The sequence below is a fragment of the Jaculus jaculus genome, chromosome 19, assembly GCF_020740685.1.
Source record: "Jaculus jaculus isolate mJacJac1 chromosome 19, mJacJac1.mat.Y.cur, whole genome shotgun sequence".
Lineage (NCBI taxonomy): Eukaryota > Metazoa > Chordata > Mammalia > Rodentia > Dipodidae > Jaculus > Jaculus jaculus.
The window spans coordinates 35,071,627-35,095,668 of record NC_059120.1 but is presented as its reverse complement, the minus strand read 5'-3'; the positions used below and the strand labels follow the sequence as shown (position 1 = coordinate 35,095,668).

The window sequence follows — 24,042 nt, the reverse complement described above, 5'->3', positions numbered from 1 at the left end:
AAACACAGGAGTAGGAAGCTGATTCCATATCATCACACTAGCAGGAAGGAACTAGCAAATAGGGCAAGCTATAACTCTTAAAGCCTGCCCCAGGTACCCACTTCCCCCAGTAAAGCTCCACCTCCTAAAGGATTAAGTCCTCAGTGCCATGAGCCTAAATGGTCATTTTACATTCTCGGCACAACAGCCAGCTAGGGAAAGATGAGCATCTTACTTACATTTGGGCTTGGAGGAAGCATTGAACTGCACATTCAGTTGTGGAAGATGATGGCATATTTAGTCTCTACCATTGAAGAAACCGTTGATTCTGTTAGATGTTGTATGGTAAGCTCCTTTAGTACTGGGACCAGTGTTAAAAATCACATTTTTCTCATTCAGGTCCTCCTTAAACAATTTCTTCTCACTAGTGTTGTGAGCTGAGTCTGACATTTTCAGGATTACCTGGGAGAAGACAAAGCTTGCAAGAATATTAAGTTCATCCTAATATTTTTTGATGCTATTATAAATGAAATTGCTTTTTGAAGTTACTTGTCACTGTGCTGTTTAGACATACAACTGATTTTTATATACTGACCTTGTATCCTGCAGCCTTGCTGAACTTAATAGTTCTAATAGGATTTTTCCAGATTTCTTTCAATTAGTTTTTTTCTTACAGTTGTAAAAACATAAGATGATGTTATCAGTGACTAGAGACAGTTTTACTTATTCCTTTATGAAGTGAATGCCTTCCATTTATTTTTCTTGCTAATTTCTTTGATTGCAACCATCAGTACAATGTTGAATAGAAGGACAAATGGACTTTCTTGTCATGTTCCTGATCTCAGCAGGAAAACAGTCTTTCTCCATTAAGGATCAAGCTAGCTGTGAGTTTTTCATAGATGCTCATTATCAGTTAAAGTTTTCTTCCATTCCTACTTTGTTGAGTGTTTTTTTTCACAGAGAGCAATGGGAATTGTCAGGTGCTTTTGCTGTGTCTGTTGAGATGAAATGATTATGTGGTTTTGTCCTTCATTTGTATAATGATTTTGCTGTCTGCTATGGTCACTTCCATCTTGTTTTACATTTGTAATTCATTCTTTTGAACCGTTACTTAGAAGAAGGGAAATATAAAATCTTTTTATATATATTTTTGGGTAAGGAATAGATATTGAATCTATTTCTTAATTCTTTAAATCTCCTTAGCATGACAAATTAAAAAAAAAGATCCCTGTACTCCCAAGGTAATTTTATTTTATTTAATCTATGGCATTGTCATTTTAATGAGAAGAATTTACCAGTAAATTGAATGTCCTGCCCAGTGCTATGACCTTGAATGCCCCACCCCCAAGCCTCACTTCTTAAAAGTCAGCAGCAGCCCTCCTTAAGATACCTGGCACAGTCCTTCCAGCATCTACCTCCCCATCCTATTGTTACTGAGGGTCTGGGTTTCTCAGGAGACCTAAGCAAGGCTTTTACTGACTTAAATGGGACTTAAATGTGATGCTGTAGGTTTTTTTTTTTTTTTTTTTGGAGGGAGGGGTGTTTGTTTTGATACAGGGTCTTGCTGTAGTCCAGGCTGACCTGGAATTCACTATGTAGTCTGAGGGTGGTCTTGAACTCATGGCAATTCTACCTCTGCCACCCGAGTGCTGGGATTAAAGGTGTGTGTCACCACACCTGGTGGCTTGGTTCTTTTAATATTCAGTAATTTTTTATTTTTAATATGGAACAATTCAAAATAAAGTAGTAAAAAGAAGGAAAACAATCACCTGTAGTCCTACCAAATTGATACTAATTTGGGCTGTTTACCTTTCTAGAATTTTTCCCGTGGATGTTTTCTTCATGACTTTTGGATAGTGCCATATATACATATAATTTTATGACTTGCTTCCTCTTCCTTCACCATTGTAAGATAATGATTTTTTTTTTGTTCCAATAAATACTAGGCATATATGAGGTCAAATGACAACCTAGAGTAGAATGCTCCACTTCAGCAATTTCCTACCAGTGTGCACCACCATAACCAGCGCAGAGTAGAGTTCTCTGAGTCATGAGTCTATTGTTAGATGTGCACATGGTCTGTGATTTTTGCTGTCACAAAAATGCTGCCATTAGAAGCCGTTTTCTAAGGGTGGGACACATGGTTTGTGTCAATGTTTGTATTGAAAACTTAAGTGGCTCCTCTACTCTGCAGACTAGGCACTGGGGAACCCCTAGTGACTCAGGTTCTTTATTTAAATTCTCTGAGCCACAGCCTGTCATCTGTGAAGTTAACCAGACATCTCTTCACAAAAACATCTTTACTACAGAAATTAACCATAATGAAAATATTTCTAAGGCTGGGATAATGACCTCTATTAACAGTGAGCTGTTGGTTTCATTAGAAGTAAATCCACACTGTGAAGAGCTCCCCACAATGAAAGCCTTCTTCCCCAAGCCTTGTCTGCATTGTGAGCCCCAGCACAAGCCTCTCTTGATTCCCACGGCTGCCACCATGGGGCACATGAGAGCTGTAACTTGTGACCTAGAAGGCATTTTGGGTTTCCTTTGGAAATATAAAGAAAAGTAATGTTTTCTAAAATTTAGTAGGTCTTTCTCTGCTGTTGCAAATGAAGAAAAAAAGCAATAAATGCATTGAGCATTTCAGTGTTTTATCCAGTTGTGTTCTTATAGAAGGGGTCTAACACTTAAAAGAAAGCCCTTTGTTATAGTCCCATTTATTACTATGGAATTTCTTTCTGTCTTTTTTTTTGTCTTCTTCTTTTTGGTTTTTCAAGGTAGGGTCTCACTCTAGCTCAGGCTGACCTGGAATTCACTATGTAGTCTTAGGGTGGCCTCGAACTAATGGTGACCCTCCTACCTCTGCATCCACTGGGATTAAAGTTGTACGCCACCACGTCCGACTTTTACTATGGAACTTCTAATCTGAGGAGGATTGTCACCTCCCCATTCAGCAGATAGATATCAGTAGCAAAAAATACTATGGATAATCCATATACAGCTAGCTCAGCAGGTCACCTAGTCCTGTCCCTTCTTATAGCCTTGGTAGAGCAAGTCCAGAGTGGGGGGACCTGGGGAGCAGGACTGGTCCAACCATAGCTGAAGAAGATGATGTCCAAGAGGAGGTCAAGTTTCTCTGTCCATGTTCTTCCTCAGTTCCTCTGCAGTTAAGTTCCATAGCCAGTCATCATTCTCAGCAATTCCCTCTCAAGGCCCCCTAGCACCCCTGCCATGCCATATTTATAACTATCTTTAACCGTTCTCCTAGAAAAAACACAATTTATTCACATACTTAGTTTTAGGAAAGCAATCAATCTAATGAATTTTTATTAATAGTTGTAAAGTTGAAGTAAAAATAAAGCCATTTTAGTTCATCACCTCATCCAGTAGTGTGACCTTTTACACACACACTCCTCATCTCATGCTTATTTCTTATAGATGTTTAAAAAAAAAAAAAAAAAAAGAAGCACTTTGGGAGTACCTTTTCCTTTCCCTTTCTTTTACCATCTGGACAAGAAAGTCATTGAAAAATGCCTGTATTCTTAACTTCAAATGAGTTTTAAAATCAGCTTCCAAAGCCATCTGTCTTTGCTTTGTAGGAAATCCAAGTAGAATCTAATCACACCGCTGCTCTGGAACCTTCTCTCAGGTCTGACTGTTTCTAGGTGTTACAAATTGGGATAAGGTAGACCTGGAACAGTTAGATCAGCTTGGCTTGAACCATGCAGTGCTCTCACCCAAGAGGGAGTCCAGAGCTTGGAGTCAAAGGAACTGGGCCTCTGCTGTCCTCAGGGAGGTATAGAAGACAGATCATCTCATGAGAGGTTTTATGTTTTGTTTTGCTTATTGCTTTTTACTAGAATTTTATATTTTTATAATCATTTTAGTTTCACTGCAAAATTGAACTAACAGAGAGAGCTTTCATACACACCCTGCCTCCCCAATGTGGGTGGTCTTTTAGGGGAATCTCCATGCTGCCTCAGTTTCTCCTGGCAGGCTGTGACCATGCCTTCAGTGCTTCCACTGTACTTTATATAAGCATTGTCATTAGTGGCATGTGTGTCTCCTTGAGTTTCAGCCTTTGGACCACAGGACCCCACCCCCAGCACCCAACAAAGCAAACTAGAGCCACTTACTCTACTGGGAACAAAAGTATCTACAGCCACATGTGTTGGCACACACCTTTAATCCCAGCACTTGGGAGGCAGAGGTAGGAGGATCACTGTGAGTTCGAGACTACCCTGAGACTACATAGTGAATTCTAGGTCAGCCTGGGCTAGAGTGAGACCCTACCTCAAAAAAAAAGTGCCTGTGGCTCAGTTGCTGTCCTTTCATGTCTGAGCCGCCCTGGCTAGAGTGTGCCATACTAAACCAGGACATCCCAGGCTGTCCCAGCTGGTGGCTCAGTATGGCCTTCTGAGACTGGGGTCGTGGTCAAAGTGGCAAAGTAGTACTCCAAACAACTCATTAATCGCCAAATTCTTGGAGTGAGGGCGTGTGGTTTGCACATGCATCTCTCACAATTGAAAAAGGCAATCTTAGAATGCTTATTTTGTGAGTTTTACCAATTTCCCAGGAAAGGAGCCACAGTTCCATTAGAGCTTCAGTAATGGAATTTGAACATATGTGGAAAAGAATAATGAGGCCCACGATGCTTCCTTCCAGGTCCCATCTTCAATGCTTCTGTGCATTCTGACACGCCATCAGTCACCAGGGGAGAGCTGATCAGACTGTTCTGCATTGTCACTGTCGAGGGAGCAGTGCTGGATCCAGGTATTCCCTCTGCCCTGCTCCTCCCCAGGTTGCTTTCTGTACATGTTTATCCTCTTGTCCTTCTTGTGTTTCACAGGTGTGAGGACCTGGCATTGGATTGTCTATTGATCTCCTCAGTTGGCATTGGCTTGACTAAATGGGTGCATGTGTCTGTTATGTGATTTGGAAACATGACAAGACATTTAAATCTGAATTTCCAGGACAATCAGTGGATCCCCTCCTGGCTTGATGCAGACTGGTTTGAAGCCCACTAGTGGGCCCTATTCCAATTACACATCCAGTCAGTCAGTTAAATCTTACATGTTCCAAGTCTGCCTCCAGAGAGCTTACAGCCTAGTCAGGGACACAGACAAGAAGAACAGTTAGCACTGTGAAGAAATACAGAGCAGAGAGCAGCATCAGTGACCTGACTAGGAATGCTGTTATAGAATTTTAGAAAAATCTTTGTAAATCCTTTTTTAAACTTGTACTAGGGGTTGAACCCTAGGGCCTTCCACATGCTAGGCAAGCCCTTTACACAGGCTTTGTCTCCAGCCCTATAAATCTTTTCTTTTTTTGAGGAAATCCCAAGACTGGCCATTTTATTTTTCTTTTATGCGAAAGAAGGGGTTGGGGAAGGGAGGGAGAAGAGAGAGGATTGGCAACGCAGGGCCTCTAGCCATTGCAATCAAACTCCAGATGACTTTACCTCATTGCACACCTGTGCAACATAGTGCACTTGTGTCACTGTGCATCTGTCTTACATGGGACCTGGAGAGTTGAACATGAGTCCTTCAGCTTTGCATGCAAGCATCTTAATCACTAGGCCATCTCTCCAGCCCTATAACTCTTTTCTTTACCAACAGGAAGCCTAAGTGTTGTGTGTGCATCTGTCGCACACTTTCTTTGGTCATGCAACATCTCTCACAAGCTCTCAGACTCTTGGGGCTTGAAGGAGCAACAAACATATTTAGAGTGTTATCTCTGTGGCTAAATAGGACTACACCCACCTCTGTTGTTCTCCCAGTGATTGTGTGAGAAACTTTGAGTGAGACCTGTCCATTTCTCTTCTGTCTACTCCAACCCTGAGTACTTAACTGTCCTGTCTAACTATTCTAGGCAGAGCCATGGCTTCTGGAAAAGTTTTCCTTGAAAAGGTCAAATTGTGTAGGTCCCCATGTTCTGTGTGGAGCCCCAGGAAGTGTGGCTCTGTGGGGAAGAGAATCAGGTTTCATTCTGTATGAAGGATGGTGCTACCGCACAGAGGAGGGTGGTGTCATGCTGGGCCATCATGGCACCAGCAAGTGAATGCCTGGGTGGCTGCCACCACCAGGGTGGATGTCTGGATCCTGTGGGACTTCCACTCTAGTGCTCTGAAGGCAACCAGCTGATGGTCCACACATATTTTCTGTAAAGGACACAATAGGAACTAGATTGGGCTCTGTGGGCCAGATGGTCTCTGCAGCAATGGCTCTGCTTGGCCACAGTTGCAGGAAAGTACCCATAGATGAGGGTGAGTGAGTGGGCATGACTGAGGTCCAGGGAACTGCAACTGCAAGGGCAGGGGTGAGCTGGATTTGACGTACAGGCTTTGGTTTATGCCGACTCGATACCTGCTCTCTGATGGAAACCATATATGGAGCGTTAGCATAGGAGAAAGAAATTGATCGAAGAAAAAAGAAAAGGGAAAAAAGAGAAGCTCCTCCACACCCATGAGCTTAGTGAGCTTATTCATTTGGATCAGCAGTAAGGAGCCTGGATCTTAAACAAGAGCCACTGTTACACTGAGGGTAGAGTGATTGGTGACACAAAGGTACTATTAGAAGTGGAAATGAAGGGAAAAGAGAAAAGGTTCCTAGGGAAAGGAGAGGGAAATATTTGTAAAAAGTTAGAATAATGTGGGCTGGGGAGATGGTTTGGCACTTAAGAGTGCTTGTCACTAAAGCATGATGGGCACTCAGGCCAGATACCACCAAGTTCAACTCCCTAGGACCCATGTAAACAAGCTAGCTGGCCACGTATGTCTGGAACCCAGTCTGAGGGAGTAGCGATGGGAACTGGGGAAGAGACTGGAGAATTGCTGGGACTTGCTGACAGACAGCAGCTCTGGGTTAAAGGAGAGACCGTGTCTCAAGGAAAGAAGTGCCTGGATATAAGATAAGAGAGGGGAGATACCTGAGGCTCTCCTCTGACCTCTGTACACACATGGTCATGCACATTTGTACACACATGTACCTATACAACACACGCTCTATACACACACACACACAAGTGCATGTGCAAAGAAAAAAAGAGTGATGGGGAGATGGCTCACTGGGCAAAATGTTTGCCTTGCAAGCATAGGGACTTGAGTTGGGATCTCCAACATCCACCTAAAAACTGCATGTAGCAGCATGTACCTGTATTCCATTGCAAGGGAAGTAGAGGCAGACAGATCCCTATCTAGCTAGTATAGTGGAATGTGTGAGCTGAGTTCACTGAGAGACCCTGTCTCAAAAAAAATAAGGTGAAGGGGGCTGGAAAGATGGCTAGGCAGTTACGTGCTTGCCTGTGAAGCCTAAGGACCCCAGTTCAAGGCTCGATTCCCCAGGGCCCACGTTAGCCAGATGCACAAGGGGGCCCACGTGTCTGGAGTTTGTTTTCAGTGGCTGGAGGTCCTGGTGCACGCATTCTGTCTGTGTCTCTCTCTGCCTCTTTCTTGCTGTGTCTGTCACTCTCAAATAAATAAATAAAAATAAGCAAAATTTAAAAAAATTTAAATAAAGTAGACTGGAGAAATGGCTTAGCAGTTAAGGTGCTTGCAAAGCCAAAGGACCTGGGTTCAACTCCCCAGGACCCACATAGGCCAGATTCACAAGGTGGCACATGTATCTGTAATTTGTTTGCAGTGGCTGGAAGTAATTTGTTTGACATACCCATATTCATATTCTCTCCCCCCCCTTTCCTTCTGCCTCTTCCTCTCTTTCAAATAAATAAATATAAGAATAAAAATATTTGAAAACAAATAAAAGTGCAGAGTGGTTGAAAAAGACATTTGACATCCACCATTGGCCTCCATGCATACATGTACATCACACCTACACAAGAAAAGGAATAACATAATATCATTTTTACCCTGAAAACTCATTTCTTATATATACAAAAATAAATTCTCTAAATGTAGTCTCTCAGTAAATTAATAGGTCCCTTAATATAAAAATCTTTTTCTCCAATATAATTACAAAAGATATAGGTAACATATCTTGTGAATTGCAGTTTTCCAGAACTTTGTACTTTTGGTCTGTGTGGGTAGAAGATTCTGAATAATTAAACACAGATTGTAATTTCAATTGTAATTTCATTCTTTTTCTCATTAATCTTTGGGGCTCTGAGAGGGAATTCTCTTTGGGAAAGTTGCATAAGTAGACTGGGTGGAGTGGGAGCAGATGAGCATGGGTCAGGCTTTCTCAAGAAGAAGCTCTTTGGAGAGTTACAGTGAGGGAATGCAGGTTGAGCTTGGGAAGAAGGAGCTCTGGAGTACTGCCTACCTGGAGCTAAGGGAAGCTGAGGGGGCTGGGCCTTCCTGTCCACGACAGTCAGTCATTGTCCAGCAGCTGAAGGGCCTAGGATGATGATGGTGTTTCATAATCTCTACCAGGCATGTCCAGGAGATAAGGTGGCTTCATCCTCTGGACAACGTCCATACTTGAGAGTTTCAGCATCTAATACCTGTATGCGCGCGTGTGTGTGTGTGTGTGTGTGTGTGTGTGTGTGTGTGTGTGTGTACACAGGGTTGGGGCTCAACACACCATGTCTGTCCATGTGGGAGACCCACAACACTGACTAGAGGTGGCCATGCCCTTGTAAGTAGAATCCACTTATAGGCCATGTATATTGAAGTCAAGAGATAATGATGTTCATGGCATATGTTCCAGGCACTATTCTGAACAGTGACAAATGAACTGTTGGAATAATTTTGTAGATGAAGCAGCTCAGTTTCTGTAAACTGAAGTCACTCATGACTCACCCACATCACATGGCCAATAGATGATAGGATTGTAGCTCACCTCGTAAGACAGTAGGAAATGAGGGGTTCCATCTGGGCACAAGTATTGGGAGCACAGCTGTACCATTTTGCCTTCAGTAACCACCCAAGAGTTTACCTAAGTAAAGAACACAGCCCACGTGCCCACTCTGCCCTGGCACTGTGAAGGTGTGAGGAGGTTGATAGCACATACTCCCTCCCACCAGGGTGGTTTGACCAACACAGACCTTCATTCTGGGAACAAGAAAATGTTATGCTCAAGTAGCACAATAGGTAGGTAGAGAAGGAGAAATTACATTTTCAGGGTGAGCTGAAAGGAATTATTATTTAGATAAATTTTAGAAATTCCTGCTTTTAGTTTAGCTTATAGTCTGGTTTTTTTTTTTAATGTGTGCCTGAGCATCATTTATTCACTTTATAATGTGCTTTCTGAAGTTATTTGTGTGCTTTTACTAAATAAATAAATGTTTGTTTGTTTGTTTTGGGCCCAACCATAACTGCAGTATGTAACATTTCTAGAGAGAGTCTTGAACCCAGGATGTAACTCAGTGCTAGAGCATCTGCCTAGCAAGGCCCTGGGTTAGAAAGAGAGGGAGGGGGCACTTAATAGGATGGTATTATATATATATAAGTAGAAGAACAGGTTATTGGGGGGATGAAAGGCCTAAATGAGGTCAGAGGAAGAGATTGAGTAAGGAAAGGTGGAGGGAAGGCTAATCAAAATCCAAGAGGATATAAATAAGTTATATGGAAACCTACTCTTTTGGACAATGGAACACTCAGGAGCCATAGATTGTTACTAGAAAATTTTCAGTGCCAGGGATGGGATACCTTCTGGTGAGTCATTAGCTCCCGGGGCGGGGGGGGGGGGGGCTGATGCCCTAAAACATTCTAGGCCATTCCAGAAGCCCTTGGTTTCCCACCAGGAATAGATGGTAAGACCCTATTGCTGAAGACTCCACATCATAGTTGGACTGCAAGGTCACAAATCCTGGAGCTGAGCTGAAAACCTTCTCCATGTAGACCAGCTGGCAGAAAGCTAGAAAAAGCCACTTGGTATGCAATTCAGTGGGAGAGAGAGAAATCACCAGTGAAGATACCCAACAGTGGACACTGCAAGCCTTGTGTTTGGCCAGCCAGGTCAAATGAGCCAATGGGTGCAATAGTGGCAAGTCTGTTATCGGGGAAACCAACTACCCTCTAATTTGACTGGAGGCCTGCTCCATGGGGGGGAATACATCCCTAATACTAAAAACCTAAAACAAGGGTAGTCATGAGCCCTAGGGGTGTAACATCTGCTGATGTCTGGCTAAATGTATATACTATGCTCACCAAACTTCCCAGTAAGCACTTCTTTTAATGTTTATACTTGTATATTAATGCTACTCTCACTTTTGGTTAGAGAAGCTTCTCTTTTCAGATGACAGTGACCTTGAGATGACTCAGAAGGCACCATGGTGCTGAGAAGAAGTGATAAGAGGAGTGTTCAGCACTGAAACATCTCTATCACACCTTCCAAGGCTCAGGGTCCATTGTGGAAGAGGTGGTGGAAAGAATGTAAGAGCCAAAGGAAGGGTACGACTCCTTACAACATGCTCCTCCAGACACAAAATGGCCTGGATATCCATGACCTCACAGTGCCTGATACTACCTCCCCAAGACTCTCATAATAAGAGGAAAAGATGATGACATCAAAATAAAAGAAAAACTGATGGAGAGGGGGAAGGGACATGATGGAGAGTGGAGTTTCAAAAGGGAAAGTCGGGGGAGGGAGGGAATTACCATGGGATATTGTTTAGAATCATAGAAGTTGTCAATAGAAAAAAAAAAGTGAATTTTTATAATTAACAGTGATTTGGAGTTGACCAGCTGGTATCATTTAATACTCTTAGAGAAGAGATTTTCAAGGTTTAGGCTATGGACTTGGCTTTCATATTCTCTAAGAATTACTCTATTTCAAAGTCATCTTTTTCTTATGCCATCTTAACTTAGTTGAGGCAATTAGAACTTTAATTTTGTAGAGTATATCATGATCCAGCAACTTTGCTGTCTGGGATTGTTATCTGTGTTCAATTTCCTCACCTTGACGTTTGTTTTTGTTTTTGTTTTAATTTTTTTTATTATTATTTATTTATTTATTTGAGAGCGACAGACACAAAGAGAAAGACAGAAAGAGGGAGAGAGAGAGAATGGGCGCGCCAGGGCTTCCAGCCTCTGCAAATGAACTCCAGACGCGTGCGCCCCCTTGTGCATCTGGCTAACGTGGGACCTGGGGAACCGAGCCTCGAACCGGGGTCCTTTGGCTTCACAGGCAAGCGCTTAACCGCTAAGCCATCTCTCCAGCCCTTGTTTTAATTTTTTTACTGACAACTTCCATAATTATAGACAATAAACCATGGTATTCCCCCCCACACACACACACACACTTTCCCCTTTGCAAACTCCATTCTCCATCATATCCTCTCCATTCTTTCCGCCACCTCTTCTGTAATGCCTTGGAAGGTGTGATAGAGATGTTTCAGTGCTGAGCACTCCTCTGTCACTTCTTCTCAGCACCATGGTGCCTTCTGAGTCATCCCAAGCACTGCCATCTGAAAGGAGAAGTTTGTCTAACCAAAAGTGAGAGTAGCATTAATATATGGGTATGAACATTAAGAAAAATGCTTACCAGGCAGTTTAGTGGACATAGTATATACATTTAGCCAGACACCAGTAGGCATTATACCCTAGGGTTCATAATTTCCCCCATCATAGGTTCTCAGTATCAAGCATGGATTCCCTCCCATGGAGCAGGCCACTAGTCCAATTAGAGAGTGGTTGTTTTCCTCTATAACAGAATGCTACTGTTGCACCCTTGGCTCATTTTGGCCTGGCTGCCCAAATTTAAGGCTTGCAGTATCCACTGATGAGTATCTTCACTGGTGATACCTGTCCCCACCTCCTCAGCTGCATGCAGCATAGTTTTTTCCAGCTTTCTGTCAGCTGGTCTACAGGGAGAAGGTTTTTAGCTCAGTGACCTTGCAGCCCAAGTATGTGGAGTCTTCAGCAGTAGGGTCTTACCATCCATTCCTGGTGGGAAATTAAGAGCCTCAGCAATGGCCTGTAATGTTTTGGGGGACTTCAGGGACTTCCCTGGCCAACAACTCACTGGAAGTTATCCTGTCCCTGACACTGAAAATTATCTAGTAACAATTATGGCTTCTGGATATGCCATTGTCCAAAAAAAGTAGGTCTCCATATGACTTATTCATCCCCTCTTAGATTTTGATTAACCTTCCCCTGCCTTTCCTTTACTTAATCTCTTCCCCTGACTGCCTTTTTTCTCTTTTTTTGAAATCTAAAAAAAACACCATAGCTGGGCTTGGTGACATACACCTTTAATCCCAGCACTTGGGTGGCAAATGTAGGAGGATCGCAGTAAGTTTGAGGCCACCCTGAGACTACTGATTGAATTCTGGGTCAGCCTGGGCTAAGGTGAGACCCTACCTCAAAAAAAACAAAAAGAAAAAAAACAACAAACAAGAAACACCACAATGAACAATAAAACCTAAACTGTATATAGCTCTAAATTTTGTACAATTCATTTTATGTACATGTTGTTCTTTGCCACTTTACGGTCTTACCAGTCCTGCATTCTTCCTGAAGTGTCAGGAGCCACAGCCCTCTGTGGGGAACAGTGCAATGTTAGGACACAATGGCTTTACATTCAGGGTTGTCTGTGGGAGGCACTGTGGGTTGGACTTCCTGGTGTAAGCTGGGCACATGGCTCCCTGTGGCTGTGTGACGTGCGTACATAATTGCAGTGCTGTGGGGGTCCTGTGTGAACAGAACTGTCCTGGAGTAAGGGTTACATACATCACAGCGGGGGGTATGACTTATACTCAGTGCATTGACCAGCATTTTGGCTTGGCAATCCACAGACGACATGGCCTTTGATGTGTCCTGGTTTGCGGTGCACTCCTTCGGTTTAGACAAAGCACCTGTCCTATTGTCCTCCCTGGACCGGAAGGGGGTTGTGACTGTGGCCCAGAGGGACTGGAAAAGCACCATCAGCCTGGAGCGTGTGAGTGTGCTAGAATTCTTGCTGCAAGTGCATGGCTCTGAGGACCAGGACTTCGGCAACTACTATTGTTCCGTGACTCCATGGGTGAAGTCACCAACAGGTTCCTGGCAGAAGGAGATGGAGATCCACTCCAGGCCCATCTTTATAACTGTGAAGATGGATGGTAAGGTCTCTCTCTCTCCGTATCTGGATAATGTTTTCCTTTGTGCATGCCATAGTGGACAGAATACAGGCTTCCATGGTTTGATGGCCAGCTTGCTTTTCTCTCGGCCTGCCCCAAAGCACCCTTGCCAGTGGCTGGCTGTGCAATCTCAGCCTGGTGACACCATCAGGAAGTGATTGTAAGACTTACTGGCAAGATTTTCAAGGCTTTGACTCTTCTGTAATTCTGTGGAAACCCATTTGAGTTTCCTGAAGTCAGCATGGCCTCTACCACATGGAGACAGAGAGCCTGTTAAGCGGCTGCAATTAAGGGCCAGATGTTCTTGACCACCTGTTTTCTGTTTTTTGAGACAGATCTCAGCCGAAGATGGCCTTGAACTCAGTATGTAGCTGAAAGTGATCTTGAGCTTTTGATCTTCTTGCCACCACTCCTGGTTTAAATAGTGCTGTATATCAAGCCAAAGGCCTCATGCATGCTAGGCAGGCACTCTACCAACTGAGCTTTATGTCCAGCCCTGATTTTTTTTTTTTTTTTGAGACAGGGTCTTATATAACCCAGGCTGACCTTGAACTCCTGATAAAAAAACCACCACCTGTTGTTTCATTTTTGGGAGAAGGAGGGGGCTCCCCAAAGCCACTACTGTGGAGTGCGGATGCCATGGAACCCCAAGATAGAGTGTCTCTCAGTTTCAATGACCCACACCTACTACCAGGGCCAACCCTAGACAAGCCGACCTCTGTTTCCCAAGCACCCAGAGCTGAGGTAGTTGTTTGTCAGTCCTCACAACTGTATCTTTCATGCAGAAAGCTTCAGGAAGCAAATATGTTATCTGGAATATCTGCATGGAGAGAAATGAAATCCAGGTACCTCCACAGGTTATTAGAACCTTGACTAAGAGTGACTCCCTAGTGGTGGAACAGTCTGGGTCTTCAAACTCCAGCTTCTCTACAAACCACATAGCTTTTCAGTTGCATGACTTTTCATGGCAAGTCTTCTAACATGTGCTCCAGCAACAGCAGAACAGTTCCACCCAAGTTTAGCTTGCTGAACCATCCCATTTATTGGGGTTACTTATAGGAGCATGGGTGACTTACAGGTAGGTTCACCATTGAAGAAGACCCCAGCCATTGTTACATCTTATGTGTCTTCTGGGAGGGGAGGGGCGGGACCTGCATGACTTCTGAGTTTCCTCCTTATCACAGGGAATATTAGTGGCTGAATCCTGTGGCATTCTCTTACAGGTAGTCACAACTGCTCTGATTTCAGTATAGCAGTGGCTGTGTCATAGACACAGTCCCATGGCGCTCTCTGATCCCCCTGTTATAAAACGGGACAATAATCTCTCATGGGGCTGCTGTGAAAATTAGACCATGTTTAATGTTAAAGCACCTGGCCGGAAGTAGCCTCTTCCAAAGCCGCTTCCTTGGAGGGGAGGGGAGTCAGTGTTTCTGGGGAAGAGTTCTGCATCTCGGTGCTTTGCTAGAAGTAACACCATATGAAAACTCAGATTTACCAAACAAGCAGGGAGTGATTATTCACTTTGCTCGATAATTTACTATAGTGTTACCGAAAATAGCTCCTTTAGTACACTTCAGTCATTTGATGCATAGAATTGATTTATGCAGTTTTTTTAAAGGACGCATCTGTGCTGAATGTGCGGGTGCCCTTCCACTGACTTTTAAAAATCAATCTCCTGCCAAAACCCTAAAAAGCAAGTTGACATTCAAAGGCAGCGAGTGAAATCTTTTACCGTTACAACCCCTCCCTACCTCAGAGCTGGGTGACAGAGGGGGGACTTTGTTCATTTTTTTTTCAACAGAGATGGGCTCCTTCTGCCTGCAGCCGTGCCAGGTGCTGGATGTAGGATTCATGAGTTCCACTCCCTGGGGGCGATCCAGTCAGGGGAGGGAAGTGGTGTTCCTTAGAAGTTTCCCTCTCAATGCTTTCCCCTTTATCTCTCCTTCCTAGTGCTGAACGCCTTCAAGTATCCCCTGCTGATCGGTGTGGGCTTATCCGCCGTCATCGGGCTTCTCTCCTGCCTCATCGGGTACTGCAGCGCCCACTGGTGCTGTAAGAAGGAGGTGCACGAGACGCGGCGGGAGCGCCGCCGGCTCATGTCAATGGAGATGGACTAGCCTGGAGCGCCATGACCGAGGGACAGTGTAGGACGGTGGGGTGAGAAGAGGACAGTGATATTTTAAAACAGAGTGTTACACTAAACCAGTCCTCTCTAATCTCAGGTGGGACTTGGCACTCTCTCTTCTGCATGTCAAGTTCTGAGTGCGGACATGTTTACCAGCACACGGCTCTTCTTCCCACAGCACTTTCTCATATGTAACAATCGAATGTGTGTTTCCCCCAGCTGCAGTGTTTAAATGGCTAACCCTAGTCTAATTTCTTTCTCCTACCTGCTTATCTGTCCTCAGACTTGTGTGTATTTTAAGAGGTTGTGGTGAAGAGAGTGAAGGCTTTCATAGTCTTTGTGGTGGGTGAGGATGGTGCATGCCCACCTGAGAGCTGGTACCCATGCTGGAGCCGGTGTCTGGAGAGCTATTGCCTGTCACCCTCCACCTCAGCCCTGAGATATGCCACAGACCTGTGTCAAGGCTTATTGTGGCTTTTCTACCCTGCCCCATCCCCAATTTTTAGGGGTTTAAACAACATTTGAAATCTTAACTTGGAGTATGTAACTTGAACCCAAATGCTTTTATTATTATTATTTTTTTTTTTTTTGGCTTCTCTGCCCCTCCTCCATCTTTTTGTTTCTGTGAGAGTGAGGAAATGGCAGCTCTGGTGTCTGGAATCTGGTTTTCCACCGAGCACCTTATCTTGCCACCTTAGCCTTAAGAATGAGTCTGAAGAAAAACATACCGTGACCTCCATCCACAGCAGTTGAAGGTCTGTGAGGAAGAGGACATGGGGCAAGGAAAGGAATGGACACATTTGCCAATAATCTGAGGCTACTGTGCTCGAGGGACCCCAAGGGGAGCAGGAGCAGGGTTGGATTTGTACAACCCAAGCTGGGAGGTCAGGACACCTGGGCCACATTAGGCTGTGAAAGCCCTGCGGTCATCCCCAACCCCCATTTGTGTCATGAGAGGTGCCACAGGACCTGCACCAGAACCAGGCATGTGCCTCATCCTTCACCTGCCATCAGACTACTTCACATGAAGACAAATTGCCACCTGTGAGACTGACTAACTTCAAGGAATCAGAAAATTGCCTTGAGCAATCGTGTGTCTTCCATGACCTTTTCAGTCCTTCCAGTCTCTTTAAGATCCCTGCGGGGGTTCAGTGAGGAAGGGTATACTTTGTGCAACATTTGCCTTCCCATTAGGGATTCAGAGAAAACCCAACAATTTGCTGTCATGTGACCAGCCTGTGAAATAGGGTTGAAGCAGCGGGCTCTGCCTGACTGCGCCTGCCAGGAACAAAAGAGTGGCTGGAGAGAGAGAGAGCTTCCAGGCCCCCAGCACCTACTCTGACCATGCACCTCTGAGAGCCTCAACTCCTGAAGCATCTGCCCTTCCCCATCACTGGCCTTCTGTGGCCTCCTGTGGGTGCCAAAGCTCCCTGTTGACTCTGCCCTCACCTGGGGCTCTGAAGGATCTAACACTGCTCTGTCTTCCAAAAGGGGAAAAAGATTCACTTGTCTTGAGCAATAAAATAACACAATGCAAAGGCCATCCATGTGCAGCTCTGTCACCTTGGGCTGGATGAAAGGAGTGTCCCCAGCTCACTGTCTCCCACTTCCCTCTGCATAGCCCACCATTGCTTCTGTGCTCATCACCGAGTTCCCTGCCTGTGTGGCCACCATTGGGACACACACGATAGCAGCCTTAGATTCTGCACTGGTGGTTGCAGCACAGGGGGGCTCTGGCCTGGAGTCTGGTGGGAAGGTGGGCAGCACCCCACCCGGGTGTGAGATGAGAAGAGAAGAGGTCTTTGTAGACTTCCCGGGTGCTCTGAGGAGCTGGGACACAGAAGCTGGTGTGAGCAGAAAGAACACCACTGCAAACGGGCGGGGTGCTCATTTGAGTCCAGTGGTTACTAAGGACTGAGGGTTGTCACAGTACAGCCGTTCTCCTCAGAGGAGGAGGGGGTCTGGGACGGAACCGTGGATAGGACAGGTGCATGAGAAACCACACACTAGGTGAGAGTGACGCTGATGGTAAAAGGAGGCATGCTCACATTTGTCTTTTCCTTTCAAACTGATGCTGCAGTTTGAAGCTGAGTCAAGACATTGACCTTCACCCACCACATGTGTCCAAACCTCAAATCACTTGGAGTTGGGAGAGGGGACATCATGCCAAGGGCCTAGTTCTTCCAGGACTGCCAGCCTCTTGGAGTGTGCACTCTCTTGATATAAGAAACAGGCTTCCCCACAAAGTGCTGTTCTGGAGAGGCAGCAGTGTGGGGGAGGCAAGACCGAGTGAGCCCTTGCACACATGAAATTGCACTTCTTAAAAAGAACCTAATCATATCCCCAGAAAGAGCCTAAGCTATGTTCAGATTGAAGCCTCAAAATTACTTTAAATTGTTTACTTTGTGATGTTTACATACACAATTCACTTTTTAGAAATAAGAAAAATGCAAACTCTGGCTTTTTAACAACTTTTCAGACTTTTCACACATGGGACAGTGAAACTCTGACTCACCAGCTGAGTTAAATCTTAATTTAGAAATGTACTGTTGTGCGGGTTTCCCCTCCCCCCCCAGCCACGTGGCTCCCTCCTCCCCAGACCTCTGTGGGTGTCTCTGGTGGCTCTTGCTGCCTGCTTTGCAGACTGCCTGCAGCCGTGATTTTGTCACTGACATCCATGAGCCAAAGACTGCGCCTTTGGAGCAGGAGCAATAAGCAATAGTACACAACTTGCTACTTTCAGAAAAAAAATTTTTTAGCTTCATCTATGACAACAGAGGAAGAAGGGAACTGGGGTTTGGGTAAGTTCTCCTCCACTATTTGACCAAATTCTCAGTGAGAAATGTGTGTGCAGATCACTAGGAGAACATGGTTGGCTTTCTTTTATTAGTATATTAACACAAAGATCTGCAGAATATTCGGGAGACAAAAAGTCTTGTGTATTTTTGTTCATATCCAATGTTATACAAACTAATTGTGTTGTTTTATACTGTGACCACAAATATTATGCAATGCACCATTTGTTTTTTATTTCATTAAAGGAAGTTTAATTTAAATTGAAGTTGTGTGAGGAAGTTGATATTGGCTTCTGTGACCCTTTTCTCTCTCCAGCATGAGGGAATGTGGCTAATTCCAGGTGCAACATGAATACCTTCTATTCTCTTTGAAACCTACAAAAGCACTATAGATTTGCATTTGTGACTTAAAAAAACAACTGAACTTCATGGAGTCCGTGTTTGGGGTCCCACCAAACAGAAAGGTGAGAACTGGTACCCTGTTGTTTGCAATTCCCTTGGTCCCCTGGTGAATTCCAATGACCTTTACAGGGCTCTCTTCAGGAAACAGAAGTTAGAGATCATTCCTCTCTACAGATGATGAAACACACACCGATGTTTTGTGACCATATTGTAGCTAGCCCGACCTATTTTCTGATTCATGTGCAGTCTGGGGCCAAACTGTGGAACACATCAGCCCTTGTGATAAAAACCACATATTTCCCCAAGTCACAGGGTTTTGCAGATCAGGGCAGAGTCGATGCCAAGAATGTACCTTTGGCTGGCCTTCCCCACTGACTCCATTGATTCTCTGTATCTTTCTTTCAAGGACTGCCTCACGCTGGGAGTTTCAAGGGCTGTGTCCTTACTGCACATGTTGCCCAGTGGTTGGCATGGAGAAGATACTGCATTTCCTAAATGATCTTTTGTCAGAACTGACGTGTTGGCAAATGTGTCTCAGTGACCTGGGAACATTTCAGTGATGTCAAAACAGCGATGTAGTCAAAACCACTCTTGGGTAATCCCTGACTATGACAGAAAGCATTCCTTCATGTCCATTAAAAGCAAAACAGCTTGCACTCCTACTGTGTGCCCAGGCACTGAGCTGAACACAGGTGGTTGCAGTGCATCTGCCCTTGGTCTTAGCTAATGAATGCTGATTGCTATAGAAGCGTCTATGGTTGTCTAACCTGTGCTTCTCCTTCAGGGAGTCTCTTCTACCCATTTGCCTAAGTGAAGGCACCTCTAACCTAATGGTATCCAGCCCATGGCCTGTGGGTTCTGAGAGCATACATACAGTATTTTGGGTGACACTGCAATATAATATAGTCAACAAAGTTGCTTGAGAACCATACAAACAACAACAAAACCAACCCCCCAAAATTCATGTTTTTTGGTTTTTTTTGTTTTTTTCCCCTGAGGTTGAGTCTTACTCTAGCTCAGACTGACCTGGAATTCACTATGTAGTCTCAGGTTGACCTCGAATTCTCGGTAATCCTACCTCTGTCTCCCGAGTACTGGATTAAAGGCATGCACCACCATGCCCGGCAAAACTCATGTTTTAAGTAAGCTTATGATTTTGTTGGGCTATATTCATAGTTACCCTGGCCATAGTTTGGACACCCCTGCAGGCCTGACATGGGAATCGACCAGTGCCCAGTTCCACATGGGCATTCCTAGGATGTGCTGTGTTGGGGCAGTGACTTCCTCCATGTGATCTCAGTCTGAAAGTCATCCTAGGGAACTTCAGCAGCAGTTGTCCAATAACAGCCATTCCATTTCCTTTAGCCTGTATTCCACTGTGTATAGAACCCAAATAAAAGTTTTATTATAATTTGGGTGTGGTGGGGCCAATGCCAACAGACAACAGCCATTTGAAAAGACTGTTGGGCTTATAAGTGCCACAAAGAAGGCACATGCTACACTCTAGGGTCACATGAGGTAGAGGTCACATCTGCTGTAAGGCTTGATATCACTTTCTCTAACCTTGGTATGTCATTGGTTTGCTATTAAGTGACTTTAGATAACCATAGTAACTGGTTAGGAGAAAGAACAAGGGAAGCAGGAGGGAGCCCTTAATGTGGGTGCACAAGGAAAGATTGGCCAGGTAAACTGGGCAGGTTTCACATTGGTGACATGCAGTCTGTCAGCCTGTTTGGGGCACAGGAACTGCCCCTAGCTGTCTGGACCTGACCTTGGCATATGTGAGGTGGAAGAGGATGGTCCTGAGCATGATGGTGGAGGTGAGGTGGCCCTGGATTGGGTTGCTAGGAAAGGCATGCTCTCAGTCACATGTTCTTTATTATTCCTTGGGAGGGATTAGTCAAACTTGAAGTGTTAAAGTGTCAAAAACCAGAAAAGAGGTGGCATGACTAGTAGGCACTCACTGGAGTCTGGGTCTGTGGAGGTCTACCTGCTCACCTGTGGCCTTCCTGGTCTGTATATTCATCTGTGGGCCTTCAAAACTGTGGTTCTCTAACGTCAGTAATAGCAAAACAATGACATATCAAGTTTAAAAAAAGTGGTATCAAGCCTTACAGTACAGACAAACATTACTGAAAGTATATTAAATCCTCCAAATGTTAGACTAAACTAAAAATCCTAAGAAAAGGTATAGGGAGAAAGGCTCAGAATATTGTTATGGAAATGAATTATTGGATGTGACCCCAGAAACATAAGCAGTAAAATCAGAAGTTGACAAATGGGGCCATACCAAACTTTAAGATGTCATGTCAAAGGAAACAACAGTGCTAAGAGACAATATTTGATAATAAAATATTTACACTCATTTTCTGACAAGTTAACCTGCAGGCCACACATTGAACTTGGCTATACAAGTGAAAAAAATTAAAGTAGGCCAAGGATTTAATAGAAAACTCTACAAGAATATATACAAATAGCTAAGGAGCATGTAGGAAGACTCAGCACCATTGGTCATAAGATAAATGCAGTCAAACCCACAATGTGATGTCATTGCACATGCCTCAGGACAACCACTGTCAAAAGCACATAAAGGAATAATAAGGTACCATCAGACATGTGTCAGAAGTACATAAAGGGACTGGGGTTCTTCTTGTGCAGAACTCAGAGAAGGTAAAATGTGTTCTGCTGGTGAGACTGGGGAATGGTCCAATCATTATGGAAAATATTACAGAAGTTCTTGAAGAAATTACAAGTAGATATACCAAATAACTTAACCATCCCACATCTGAGCATATATGTACAAAAGAAATTAAATCAGTATCTAAGAGAGACATGTGCATACCTATGTTCATTAAGAGGGTAGAAACAATTCAATTTCCATCAGCAATGGATAGTTTTAGAATATGCATGTAATGCCAGGTGTGGTGGCATACGCCTTTAATCCTAGTACTTGGGAGGCAGAGGTAGGAGGATCACTGTGAGTGCAAGGCCACCCTGGGAATTTCTGGTGAGCCTGGGCTAAAGTGAGACCCTACCTCAAAAAAAGTGCATATAATGTAATATGCAGCCTTGCAAAAGAAGAATTCCAACATATTGTACAATATGAGTGAACCTTAATAATATGTTAAGTGAAATGAGCCTGTCACAATATGTACAGTTCCTCTCATATGAAGTATCTAAAGTAATTTTTTAAAACAAGAAAGGTAGAAAGGTGATGGCCAAGAGCTTGGGAAAGCAGTCTTGCAGGGGACAAATTTCTACAGACAAGTTGCATAATAGTGTGCACAAATTTACAACTAAACTTCATTTTAAAATGACTAAAATAGGGGTGGAGAGGTGGATTAGCAATTAAGGTGTTTCCCTGCAAAGCCAAAGGATACCAGTTCAATTCTCTAGGACCCACATAAGCCAGATACACAAAGGGGCTCATGCATCTGGTGTTCGTTTGCAGTGGTTAGATGCCCTGGCGTGTCCATTCTCTCCCTCCATTCCTCCCTTCCTCCCTCCCTCCTCCCCCCCCTCTCTCTATCTCCTCTCTCCCTCTTTCTCTCTCTCAAATAAATAAATCGAATATACTTTTCTTAAAAATGGCTAAGACAATAAGCCTAATGTTACATGTTTTTACCATGACAATAAGCTATTAATAATAAAAAGGTGAATTCTCTGAGAAAGATGGACTAGGAATGTGCTTTTTAAAAACCAGTTTAGTGTTGGATAAAACTGCTAGAGGTGGAGATGATGGTGGGGGAGGAGATCATGGCAGGTTTCTGTGCTCCTGTGGCTTTGCAGATGGTTTTAACTTCCTCCATTTTAGAGAGAACACTGGTTTGTTTACACAAAACAATGGCTAGATATTCCATCTAAATTGGGCAAGTTAGGCATATGCTGTAATCTCAGCACTTGGAAGGTGTTGTAGTCAACTTCATATTGTTGCGATGAACTTCCAAACACACACAGTTTATGGGAAGAAGGTATTTATTTAAAGCTTACAGATCCAGGGGAATTTCCACTGATGGAAGAAGATGGCCTCCCTTTTACAGATCCAAGCAGAGAGAGAAAAACCAAACAAATAGTACCACAAGCAAGCACAAAAGCTATAGCAGCAGGACCCCCAGAGCTCACACTGCTCTGCATAAATTTGGCTAGAAAATCAACTCCACCCACAGTGACACACCCCTTTCAGCCAGACACCTAGAAATCGAAGTTACAGGCTTTAATAAAACATCTGAGTTTATGGGAGTCATACATTCAAACTAACACATTCTGCCCCTGGCTTAAAATAGATTCATAACCATCTCAAATTATAAATTGTCTTTAGTCCACTTTCAAAGGTCTTTGTTAACCTTAAGACTTTCAAAGTCCCAAGTCTCATCTGAATTTCAAGACTGTGTCTTAATTGTGAGTCCTGTAATATCAAAACAAATTACATACTTTCAACATACAATAACATAGAGTAAACGTTTCCATTGCTATAAGGTGTACCAAGGAGAGACTGGACCAATACAAACTCATCAAGTCTGATATCCACAATCAGTGACAACAATCTCTGGATTTCCATCTCTGCCCTTCCAGCTGGGCTGAGTATCCAGGGAAAACTTCAATCCCAAGCCAACAGTGCTCCATGGTAGTACTGGTATATTCAAAACATCTTCGAGTCTCCATTGCAGACTATGGCCAACTTCCAATGGCTTCACCGGCCTCTGTATCAGGGAGTTCACATCCTGATCTATGTGCTGCATCTCAGCAGTGGCTCATGGAACCCTGTGCATTTCATGATGTATTTCTGGGCATTTCTCATGCTTCCAAAATCTATACCAGCTGTTCAGGACACAGTCGTATTGTCAATCCATGGGCAAACAAATCATGACCTTTAATAGCAGGTTCTTTCAGTCATCTCCTTTCAGAAGAGTTTGCATTTCTATCACTCAGTCTTTCTGGTTGGAATCATCTCAGGCATCCTTTCCATTGTTTCAATGTAAAGTAGTTGGGCCATCCTTAATCATGGTAACATCTCCATAACAATAGCAGCTTTAGCAACCAGTCTCAGTGCCAGTAATTTCAAACTTGTTTGAATTTTTCCAACTTTAAATTTTTCAGTTCTCTATCTTCCACAAAGCACATTCAAATTTAACCTTGATCAAACTCTTACGGCTTGGGTAGAAGAATGCACCCAGCCATTGTACCAGTAGCCCAGTTCCAACAAAGTTCTCTGTAGTCTTCCTTCCCATTTGAAAGTTAATAAGCATAATTTCCATGTGCAATTCTCTGTTTACTTAGCATTTTCAAACTCTCATCAGAATAGTTCATAAAACATGTGTTACCACTCTGGAAGGCATTTCATTCCCAAGTACCAATTCCATGTCTACTGCTCCATAACAAAAGTTCCAAAAGACCAAAATCCACATGGTCAGATTCATCTCAACAATCCTACCCCACTTCTCAGTACCAAATTTTTGTTGTAGTCAGATCCAGTTTGCTGGGATGAACATCCAAATTAGGAACAGTTTAGAGGAGGAACAGGATTTATCTCAGGCTTACAGATCCCAGGGAAGTTTCATAATGGCAGAAGAGGCTAGCCCCTTTCACAGATCCAAGTGAAGAGAAACTACTACCAGCCAGCACACAGCAAAAGCAAGCACAAATGGGAAGCAAACAGCATGGACCCAGGCAGAGCTCAGAAACCTCTCTACATACCTTTGGGCTAGAAATCAGAATCACCCC

The 24,042-nt window shown here is 43.8% G+C and overlaps 1 protein-coding gene across 2 annotated transcripts in view; it reads left to right on the top strand.

The window, feature by feature from the left end:
* The window catches only part of Ptgfrn (prostaglandin F2 receptor inhibitor), a 93,148-nt gene extending 74,963 nt beyond the window's left edge, over positions 1 to 18,185 (top strand). For both annotated transcript variants that reach the window (XM_045138092.1, XM_045138091.1), the window contains exons 7-9: positions 4,645 to 4,752; positions 12,676 to 12,981; positions 14,950 to 18,185. In XM_045138092.1, the coding sequence (XP_044994027.1) occupies positions 4,645 to 4,752; positions 12,676 to 12,981; positions 14,950 to 15,116 (581 nt within the window). In that variant the 3' untranslated portion in view covers positions 15,117 to 18,185. The remainder of the gene's footprint in view (positions 1 to 4,644; positions 4,753 to 12,675; positions 12,982 to 14,949) is intronic.
* Positions 18,186 to 24,042: the final 5,857 nt, after the last annotated feature.